The 12,040-nt window shown below is 40.6% G+C and overlaps 2 protein-coding genes across 4 annotated transcripts in view; one reads left to right on the forward strand and one right to left on the reverse strand.

The window, feature by feature from the left end:
• LOC137418823 (zinc finger E-box-binding homeobox 1) overlaps positions 1 to 10,235 on the forward strand; it is a 139,153-nt gene extending 128,918 nt beyond the window's left edge. For 2 of the 3 annotated variants that reach the window (XM_068104958.2, XM_068104959.2), the window contains exon 9: positions 7,229 to 10,235. In XM_068104958.2, the coding sequence (XP_067961059.1) occupies positions 7,229 to 8,136 (908 nt within the window). In that variant the 3' untranslated portion in view covers positions 8,137 to 10,235. The remainder of the gene's footprint in view (positions 1 to 7,228) is intronic. The other variant, XR_013620948.1, reaches the window with a different exon arrangement.
• Positions 1 to 12,040, reverse strand: part of LOC144888467 (uncharacterized) — a 790,732-nt gene that overhangs the window by 22,225 nt on the left and 756,467 nt on the right. The window lies entirely within an intron of this gene.

A 12,040-nucleotide genomic window follows, 5' to 3' on the forward strand; every position in this document is an offset into this window, starting at 1 on the left:
TACGCTAAATCAATGATGGAAAGGACACAACGACTGGGATAAATGAACGACGCAAGGGGTACAGTTCTCAAGACCTCCGGAGGAGGATATAATTAGTGGTGGAGAAAAGGGGTAGATTACAAGGTAATGAGGTAAAGACACAGAAGAGATAGGCACTTAGACACAATCTTATCTATCCCAGACAGACCACAGACAAACGGAACAAGACTGACTTACACAGGGATTGATGGCAGGGAAGGACAGGCAGTCGATAGCACAAGGTGCACCTTGGCTCAGGGACAGGATAAAGCACGGTCCAGTCCAGAGATGCGGGGAGGTGTCACAGCGCTCGGAGGTGGCGTCCTTCTCTCTCCAAGCTCAGGGCGCATCTCACGTCACCTCCCTCTTCCTGCGCATGCTCAGCGGGGAGTCACACGCCCTCGGCTCGTTGGCTCCGCCCCAGATGGGACCGGTCCGCCGCTTCTATTGGGTGCGGGGGTTACCAGGCTCCGCCCTTGACGAGGAGCTGACAGCGAGCCCCTACTTGGTAACCCCGTCGAGCACGTGCTCGATGGCGGCTCGTTGGAAAGGCCTGGTGCACTCCCAACACCCCCCACCAACCAAGCCGGAGTGAGGACGCGCACTCCCCGCGCCGCCGCCGTTGTTGTTGTTGTTGTTGTTGCTGAACCGTGAGGAAGAGCTGCGGGGAGGTATTGGGAGGTCCTAAACTTCCTAACGGTGCCATACAATCACATTCTGGTGCAACGAAGAGTCAGAATCAATGGAAACGAGTCCTTAACTGACATAGACTAAGAATAACTAGCAAGATGTCCTATAGTTGTCTACGTGAGATGCGGTGGACCTGGATGCGACATTTAATGGGGGAAATAGGGGAAGGTCAGGTCTACAGAGTGTTGTTTACAGAAAATGGGACTAGGGAATGGGGGATTGGGGATAGTTGGGAAGTATTGAGGAAATAGGGGAATATTTACAAGCGGATATGGATGGATGTAAATCCCATATCCGCAACAATATATATATATATATATACATATATATATATATATATATATATATATATATATATATATATATATATATATATATATATATATATATATATATATATATATATATATATATATATATGGCGTCTAGTGTTTGCAACTTACAACTGCCCTCTCCCTCACAAATGCAACAATACTTTCAGTGTTGGCAAACATTTTGTACTATTTTATAAATGAAGCTCTTTGTTGTTGCTGAAATGTATGACCTAAATTTTCATTTGTTTGCAGTAAGCTGCCTTTTCTACTTGAATAAAATAGTTTAAGGTTTATTTAAAGTAATACCAAGTTGTCAGCAATAATGATTCCATGGTGGATCATTCAAAACAAGAAGGGCACTCAGTGGAGTGCATACTCTGCCAGACTGATCAGTTCACGTTTTGTATCTCACTGATAGGCCGGATCTGCGACGTTTTGGCACCATCTCTCAATGGTAAAGAATCACTTAAAATTCTCGTTTCCAGATCCAGATCTTCACCAAAATCTAATGGATAAATTGACCTCTTCACACACCAAATCTGTCCACTAAATGTCGTCAGGAATTCTTTTTGAGATGTCCTGCTCACAGACAGACCAACAAATAGACAGGGGTGAAAACATAACCTCCGACAACCTTGATGGTGGAGGCAATGAGGTAAATAGTGATCTGGGGTCATGGTGATCTTTTCAGTCTGAGATTAAATATTGTACACCGCTCCTTTCTTATTCCATCTCCAGGCGCTGCATGATGTCATCACTGGGCACAAAAGGGGATTCGGTGATGATGCTCGCTGAAAGGAAGCACCAGTACTCAGTTTTCACTCCGTTTGTTTGTTTTCTTGTTTTCTTGTTTGTTTGTTCGTGCGATATCTCAGCCATCCTTTGAGCTAAGAAGCTGAAATTTGGGCACAATAGTGAGCAAGTACTTTGGCAAAAACAGTATTTATTTTAAATTTTTTGATGAATCAGTTAATTGATTAATTACTTAATTATTTATTATAAATTTATTATGTACTTATTTATTTTCTTTCTATGGGCAATATCTCAGGCACCTTTTGAGCAAGGAAGCTGATATTTGGACACAATAATGACCAAGTGATTTGGCTGTAAAGGGTATTTTTAATTCATTAATTAATCAATTTATTTAATTATTTGATTAATTACCCAATTAATTCATTTTCAAAAAGTTACAGATTCGGATGAAATGTTGGTGGTTTGGGTATACTATTAGCCAATTGATTAAGAAATGAACAACGACAGATACATTCAAAGTGCACCGCCCCCATGCCAAATAAATAAATATCCGCCAGCGCGGCATTGCCGGGGCGCCCCCGACAATACTGCCATGCAGCTCATAGAGACTGTATTGGGAGGGAGATGTATGCAATAATTTATTGATTAATTGCACAATTAAAATCAATAAATAGTTATCATAAAATATTTTCTTAATCAATTGGCTAATGGCATACCTAAACCACCAGTGAGTGCTTCATCCGAAGCTGTAACTTTTGAATATTAATTAAATAAGTCATTAATCGAAAAATATGTATAATTAATTGATTAATCAATAAATTATTAATTGATTAATCAATAAATCAAAAACATCCTTCATAGCCACATCACTTGGTCACTCTGGTGTCCAAATATCAGCTTCCTAGCTCAAAAGGTGTCTGAGATATTGCCCAGATGAGAAACAAAATAAATAAATGATTGAAAATATATAAATAATAGTCATAACATAATGAAATAATTAATGAATTGACTAATAGAATACCTAAACAACCACCGTTTCATCTGAATCTGTAACTTCAAATAAAATCAAAAAATCGTTTTTAGCCACATCATTTAGTCTCTCTCGTGTCCCATTATCAGCTTCCTATCTCAAAAGGTGCCTGAGATAATACCCAGAAGAGAAAGGAAATAAATAAGTGCTTAATCAATCGATAATAATTAAGTAACAAATCAATTAATTGATCAATAAAAAAAACAAAAAATACAGTTTTTGCCAAAGCACTTGTTCACTATTGTGTCGAAATTTCAGCTTCCTAGCTCAAAGGATGGCTGAGATATTGCCCAGACAAACAAACAAACAAACAAGAAAGAAAACAAGTACAGATACATTCAAATTACACTGCCCCCATGCTAAATAATTAAATATCCTCCAGCGCGGCTCATAGAGACTGTATTGAGAGGGAGAGCTGTACAATAATTGATTGATTAATTGCATAATTAAAATCAATAAAAAATCATCATAAAATATTTTCTTAATCAATTGGCTAATAGCATACCTAAACCACCAGTGCTTCATCCGAAGCTGTAACTTTTTGAAAATTAATAAAATAAGCCATTAATGGGAAGAAAAAAAAATTAATTGATTAATGAATAAATAATTCATCGATTAATTGATTAAGAAATAAATCTAAAATATCCTTTAGAGCCACATCACTTGGTCACTGTTGTGTCCAAATATTAGCTTCCTAGCTCAAAATGTGCCTGAGGTATTGCCCAGATGAGAAAGAAAATAGATAAATGATTAATGATGAAAATATATGAATAATAACCATAAAATAATTAAATAATTAATGAATTGGCTAATAGAATACCTAAACCACCACCGTTTCATCCGAATCTGTAACTTAAAAAAAATAAAAAATAAAGTCATTAATCGAACAATGAAATAATTAATCGATTAAATGATTAATCAATAAATCAAAAATAGCCTTTACAGCCAAATCACTTCGTCATTGTCATGTCCAAATATCAGCTTCTGAGCTCAAAAGGTGCTTGAGATAATACCCAGAAGAGAAAGGAAATAAATAAGTACTTAATCAATCGATAATAATTAAGTAACAAATCAATTAATTGACTAATCAAAAAACCAAAAATAACGTTTTTGCCAAAGCACTTGCTCACTATTTTGCAGAAATTTCAGCTGTCTAGCTCAAAGGATGGCTGGGATATCACCCAGACAAACAAACAAACAAACAAGCAAGAAAACAAAAAATAAACAATGAAATCAATCATTGAGAAGTGGAAGACGTATCATACCACCCAGACTTTACCCAGATCAGGACGCCCATCCAAACTCAGCAGCCGGACAAGAAGGAAACTGGTTTGGGATGTCACTGTAAATCCAACAATGACTTTGAAAGATCTGCAAGGTTCTATGTTTGAGATGGGGGTTAGTGTTCATCAGTCAACAATATCCCTTTCCCTTCACAAGGCTGGCCTCTATGGACAGGTGGCAAGAAAGAAGTCATTACTGAAAATGATGCATCTAAAAGCTTGTATGGAGTTTCGGGAAAAGCATCTTAATGATAATGAAGGCATGTGGAGAAATGTTTTTTGGTCAGACGAGACAAAAATTGAACTTTTTGGTCTAAATTCAAAGCGTTACGTCTGGTGCAAACCTAACGCTGTACATCACCCAGCCAACACCATCCCTACTGTCAAGCAGGTGGTGGTAGCATCATGTTATGGGGCTGCATTTTCATCAGCAGGAACTGGCAAGCTTGTCAGGATAGAAGGGACAATGGTCGGTTCAAAGTACAGGAGAATCCTTGATGAAAACTGGCTTGAGTCAGCCTTGAATCTGAAACTGGATAGGAGATTCACATTTCAGCAGGAAATTATCTGAAGCACAAAGCTAAAGCTATGCTGTAGTAGCTGGATAAGAAGGAAATAAATGTTCTTGAGTGGCCCAGTCAAAGTCCTGACTTGAATCTAGTTGAACATTTATGGTGAGACTTGAAGATTGCAGTCCATCGACGATCCCCATGAGACTTGGCAGAACTAGAGCAATTTTCTCGTGAACAATAGAAAAAGATTTTACCATCTCTCTTTTCAAAGCTTTTCAACCTACGCAAAAATCTCATAACAGTTATTGCTGCAAAAGGTGCTTCCACCAAGTACTGGCCTAAGGGGCTGAATAGTTTTGCAACCAGTGAGTTTTGATTTCTACATGTTTTTTGTTCGGTATTCCTGACATGCAACCTTCTTCAACTATGTGTTTAGTTTTATCTCTTCATTTATGAATAAAAAAGTTCATTTGGAAAAGTTTTTCTGCATAATTTTTATTTCATCCAAATGTGTCATTATTGGGAGGGGGTGAATATTTTTGCAGGCCACTGTATCTAGGCTAAATCCCATTTGGTAATTTGAGTTGTTCTGCCATTTTTTTTGTCGTTCAGTGCAAAGAGTTTTAAACCAACAGTTGATGTGTCTCCTTTCTTGTCTCTTTGGATGTTAATTTATTGGATGTTAGGGTGTTAGGGTTGCTATGCCCTTGCTCATTAATGTGGTTACTTAGTGGATGCAGAGCCAGGAAAAAACAGGAGGGGGGGGGGGGGGGGGAGCAGTCTGTCTTCCTGTTAGATCCCACATCATATCTTCCCTTCTGGTATTTCGATCTTTCCTTTCAAGTGCTGCATGATTAGTGTGGTATGCCATATATCCATTGCTTTCTCAATCAGCTTGATTATTTGGGGATATATCTTGTACATTTGCATGCACTTTATCATCTATTAATGTGGGAAGCTGGCAAAAGCTTTTTTTTAGTCTATCTAGGCCGTGGACAGTTTGGTTCTTCTTTTATTGCAGTTTTTAGTATTAAGTGGTCTATTTTTTCCATAACCATAAGGTGGACAGAAGGTATTTTTCCATAAGGTGGACAGAGGTTATGTTTTCACCCTATCTGTCTAATGTCTGTCCATGTCTGTCTGTGAACAGGATATTTCAAAAAGGTGTTGATGGATTAGGACGACATTTGGTGGAGAGGTCTGACCAGGACGAAATGATTAGATTTTGTTGAAGATCCGGATTAGATTTTGGTGAAGAACAGCCTGGATATATGACTTATTTTATTTTTAAATGATTCTTCACTTTTGAGAGATGAGGCCAAAAAATGAAACAGAGCATTATATTTCAAAACATTGTGGAAGAATTGTGACAAAACTTGGTGGATGAGTTGATTAGGTGACAATAACAAGCCAATTTGATTTTGGTTCAGGTGCGGATCCAGATTTGGCTATCGGTGGGATACAAAACATAAACTGTTCAGTTTGGCGGAGGTATGCGCTCTACCGAGTGCCGGTCTAATTAATAAATTAATTCGATCAAAATATCAAAGGGCAAACTCACAGTAAGTACAAATATTGCAATTTGATTATTCCCTCCAGGATGCCTTGTGTTGGCTTAACGGTTAAAGTGGCTGGCTTAAGATCACAAGGTCCTGAGTTCAGACTCCTGTCATGCCGTTGAATTAACACCAGGTGGGTTGACTCAGCCTGTCATCCTTCTGAGATTGGCAAAATGTGTACCAGCTTACTGGGATGAATATGCCATTCAAGTGTCCTGCATCGGAGTGCGACCCGTCCAGGATTGTGCCCATTAGCCAAGAAACTGCTTCGGCAGCTGTATGCATCTGAGGATGCAAAAAGGAGTGGTCATCAACATTCCCTCCATGTCTTCAAGACAGCTGTTCACCACCATCACAGATTTTCTCCCCCATCCAAAATCATCATATTTTCTACCCTTGTTAACTCCCTGCCCCCGCCCACTCCCCTCCCCCCCCCCCCCCCCGCCCCCAACAATTTCCAGTTTTCCCTCCCGAGAGTTTCCTTCTGTATCCATCTTGGCCACCCCATGTATCCTCTCCTGCCCCCCATTCCTTCCTACACCCATTGTTTGTCCAAGGCTGCCTCTATCTTGGCATTGATCATCTCTGCTGTTGGTGTTCTCCCCCTCTCTCAACTGTTCCTTTTGTCTTGATGTGTCCTGAACCGTTCAATGTACTAGTACAAGCTCTTCCATGAGCCTCGACTATGTACACAAAAAAATATAGGTCTTATCAGCCCATCTGCTGTATGTCAGCACAAGACGGCCCTGTTTTTTAAATCACTTCTGTGTTGCTTTATCTATTTACCATTGAGCTTGTGTGTCTGTCCAGATTCCAGGCCCTAACTTGTATTTACCATTTCAGCTTTTGTCATGAAATTTCCAACAAACTTTTATTATGAGAATATGAAGAACACTAATTAATAAAATTTACATGTTTTTTTAGCTGTTGTTTTTTGTCAACTTCAGTTTAAGTACATAGTGGATGCATTTTGCATTTTGAGATGCCTTCTAGTTGAGGTCATGGAATCAGCATGTTTATATTACTCAGAGGTGTTCAACTATTCCTTATTTTGCTTTGTGCCTGGCAGGTAAACGTCCACATGCTTGCCACGTGTGCAACAAGGCATTCAAGCACAAGCATCACCTGATGGAGCATTCACGACTGCACTCCGGGGAGAAGCCATACCGTTGCGACCGCTGTGGAAAACGCTTCTCCCACTCCGGCTCCTATTCCCAGCACATGAACCATCGCTACTCTTACTGCCGCAGAGAGATAGATGGCACCTCCACGCTCGCCCCTGAGGATGCCACAGGAACGATGGGACATGACGACGAAGCTGATGATGGTGAAAATAAAGAAAGAGATGACGATGGAAACAGTGAAATCGAGGAGATCGGTGACATGGAAGTTGCAGAGGAAGTTGATGATGATGAAGATGATGATGATGACGATGATGATTGTGGGATGAGTGAAGAAGAAGAGAGGAATCAACCAGGTTACGTAGGAAATCTTGAAAGAGAAGAATCAAAATTTTTAGTTGCTCAGGCAGTTGAAAATGAAATGGAGGAAGCAATAAATGCAAGAATGAGCAAAGAGGAGGAACAGCAAAAAAATGGAATGTGTCAAGAGACCGAAGTGGAAAATAGAGAAAACTTTGAAGAAAGTGTAGAGGGTGATGATCATGATGGTAAAAGTAAAGATATTGTGAAGGAGCATGAAGACAATCCGATTACTATGGGGTTTGAACTAGAAAGGCGACAAATTGAAGACTGTGAATTGGTAACATTTGGAGATAATACGGGATGTGTGTTGGAAGTGGAAGCAGAAGTGGAGATGGTAGAAGAAGAAAGTGAGATTTGTCCAAGAGAGGAAAGCGTGGAGGACAATGAAGAAGTCCAATCGACGGATGGGATTTTTGAAGAAGCAATAAATGCAAACATGGAGACGGACAAAAGCAACGGATGTGATGATGTGAACGCTGGTAGAGAGAAATGAACAATGTCATGGGAAACCGAAGTAGAGTCGGAGCAACGCGAGGGAATGCTGTCAGCACAGTTGTGCTGTATCTGCCGGAGTGGTTGTTCTCTCAATAGTAGAGGTGCGGAGTACTGTAGAACAGTTAGCAAAACAAAAACTCACAGTTACTCCTAAAGGTAGTTTTTACCTTGAAGCACGCATGTAGCCGAATATAAGAACACTATCTCCTCAGTCACCACTTGAGTTGACTCTCCCCCTCCTCCCAACCCCTCCCTTGCGCCTCCTGAGGTGGTCAACCAGTGAAGGTTGCTTCTAAGCCAAACAATGGCAGCCGACAGTGAGGTGGGGTTGTTGAAGGTGAATGTCGAAACCGACTTTTGTGGTCACGCCGTCTCGAGCCCCATAAGCAGCCATGCGGAGCACATTGTCCGTGTGTTGGGATTAAGTGGAAACCTTGAGAGCAGTTCTTGAATGTGTAGTATCAAGATAATGTGATAAAGGGCTCACAAATGGATTGTGCATGAAAGAGTTGGGTAAAAAAAAACATGAAAAAAAGGGAGAAGGGATTGAGAAATCGATGAATTGTCATGTTATAATGAGAAAGGTGGATGATGAGAGCTGCAGGGTTTGTTTTTTTTGGTTATCATAATACATGAGCTTTTTCTTCTTTTTTAAATATTTTATTTGCTTTAGAAAAGAAAGAAGATAAATTGCCTCCAGAAGCAGCACATGGCATATGGTGGTAGTGGGGATGGGGAGAGCAAGGGTGTGAGATCCGGAAGAGGAGGAAGTATTCTGGGGTGAGGAAGCACTTGAGTTGAGCAACTTGTGATATGTAATGAGCCTAATGGAATCTGTGAAATAAATTGTAAGCGAATAAGGATGAATTAACTACAGCACGGGGTTAAACTGCAGCAGTATTACGAGACGATGATATGAAGTATGGGGTAGAACACGATAGCACAAGGTAGACAGTATAAGCCGGTAGTTGGTGAGTTAAAAGCCTACAGTTACAGGAACCTGATCTAGTACGAGCGACGACAAATTGATGGTTCCTCGAGATCCTCGTGCCCGTTCACGAACTGCCATTTAAAGCCATAACTTAGCGTACATACATCCTCGCTGGTCGGCAGGAGTGACATCGAGACACGAGCCATTGTTCCCTTGTTGAACACCCTGAGAATCGGGTGGTGGGTGGAAAACCGTGCGGTATTGAAGGTGGTTGGCAGGTAACGGGGAAATGTTATTGGAATCACATTTTGGAAAAGTTGACAGATTTGTGCCATTTTCGAGTGACTTTCTTGAACCCCGTTACAGGTGTGTTTTGTTGCCCAGTATTTACACAGCTTTTAATAGTATTATTCCACTATGCGTGCAATTTCTTCTTTTTTAATGTGTTAAATTTTATCAATATTATTTCTTTTTCTGTCCATGCCAAATCATCCCACACAGTGTCGTTATTTTTAGCTACCCCAGTCACGCCCCATGTCCCCGTGTTATTTATGTTCTATGTTTTTATATTATAGTTTCTATATTCAGTGTAATTTATTCTGTCAATCATTGTACAGTGTTATAAAATTGTTGCAGGAGTATTTAGAGTGTTGGAATCAAACAGCCATTGGATATTGATTCCGGATCTAGCCACGGCGCTTCATGAGCAAGCATTGTATCAACATTGCACTTCACTACTATGGTGCCATGTCGCCACATTTTTTCCATGTCACGCCACATTCTATTTACTAGTTGCCTTCTCCAGACCCAAACCACGGGTAAGAATCAGTCTGATTGCCGTTCGGAAGCCTTCTTGTGTTTATTCCTCAATGCCCCGTTGGGCTGTATTTCCACTTGTTGCAAGATTGAACTCCCTTTTGTTATGTCATAACCAAAACCTAAATAAGTGTTCAAACCAGACAAGTAATTTTCTAATGTTGTGGGAATTCTGGTTTTATGCCATTGTCTTGCCTGTCACTGCAAGTAAAAGTTTTTTTTTTCTTTTAAACAGTACATCCCTGTATTTCTTACCTTGTTTTGGGGTTTCAGCTGCGTACAATGCGTCAGATCCAAATGTAAGCTGCGCTCCTTTCATTCAATAAAAAGGCAAAGCTGTGACCAACAAATGTCTATCTTTTGAATCTGTTTAGCAAACCGAAATGACTGTTGCGTACCTGCGCAGTGACTGCGCCCATGCACGCAGTAAACTTTCACCGCACGAGGATTGAAACGGCGTTATATATGAGGTTGCCACCCAATCACAAAGCACCACAAACCTTGAATTGGGTGAGCAGTGAGACCAGGTTTCCCACAGGTGCATTCAATGTGGAGAAGGAAGGTGTGTGTTGTTGGTTGTTATCGCCATATGCCGGTTTCAGAAGGTGGAACAGTGCCCTCCCAGGTCCCTAAGTATCCACCTTCGTGTGCGTATGTATAGATATTCTGTACATATATATATATATATATATATATATATATATATATATATATATATACATATATATACATATATACATACATATATATACGAGGGCCAGTCAATAAATAACCTTAAAATGGCGATATAAATTTGAGAATGTAATGTGTGGAGTTGTAGACGACATATGTTATATCTATGGGTAAGAGTCATGTTTTGCCTGTTTTAGATCTGGTAACATTGAGCGTATGACGTCAGCAGAGCAGTTCCAAGATGGGGGCTCCCTGAGAAACATGCACCAGGGAGGAGCAGCATTCTGTCATCCGTTTATTGGGAAGTGAGGGTGTGAATTCCAGTGAAACCCATCGCAGAATGAAGATGTAATATGGTGACGCTTGTTTATCGCTACTGCATGTGTACAGCTGGGACAGGAAGTTTAAAAGTGGAGTGTCCAGTGTGGCAGACGCTGCTCGTTCAGGCCAGCCTCACACAGCCGACACACCAGAAATGGTTGCAGGAGTTGAGCGCATGCTACGGGAAAACCGTCGCATTACGCTGGATGAAGTGCTCTCCAAATTGAACATTAGCCATGGTTCAGAACACCATATCATTCACAACGTGCTGGCATTCCGCAAAGCGTCTGCAAGGTGGGTGCCGAGACAACTCGCACCCGAACTGAAAGAACAGCGAGTCGACGCATGTAAAGAACTTCTGCGACGTTACGAAACAGAAGGCGATGCTTTCTTACAGCGCTTAGTGACTGGTGATGAAAGCTGGGTCCACTACTTTCAGCCACAAACGAAGAGGGCAAGCAAAGAGTGGCGCCATTCAACTTCACTGAAGCCCAAAAAATTCCGCACACAGCCGTCGGCTGGAAAAGTGATGCTGATGCTCTTCTGGTATAGCCGAGGCCCACTTGTAGGGCATTACATGCCCAGAGGGACCACAGTCACCAGTGCATCATACTGCAACCTCCTTAAAAATCATCTGAAACCAGCAATCAGATCAAAACGCCGTGGACTATTCACGACCGGTGTTTTGCTGCAGCATGACAATGCTCGGCTCCATACTGCCCACGCTACAGTTGCAACAATCGAAGACCTGCATTTTGAGTGTCTTCCTCATCCACCCTACTCGGCAGACCTCGCCCCTTCGGATTACCATATCTTTGGGCCACTTAAAGAGGCGCTTGGTGGAAGCACTTTCCGATCTGACGAAGAGGTCCAAGAGGCGGTGCACGAATGGCGACACAAGCAGCCAAAAAAAATATTTTTCGAGAGGAATTCAGGCCTGAGTAATGCGCTGGAAAAAATGCATTGAACGCAATGGAGATTATGTTGAAAAATAACAGTTGTTACACATGTACATGCAATAAACAAGTTGTGAATTTTTTTTAAAGATTACCTATTGACTGCCCCTCGTGTATATATATATATATATATGTATATATATATATATATATATATATATATATATATATATATATATATATATATATATATACATACATATATA

Source organism: Myxine glutinosa, chromosome 12 (assembly GCF_964187855.1).
Source record: "Myxine glutinosa chromosome 12, kmMyxGlut1.1, whole genome shotgun sequence".
NCBI lineage: Eukaryota > Metazoa > Chordata > Myxini > Myxiniformes > Myxinidae > Myxine > Myxine glutinosa.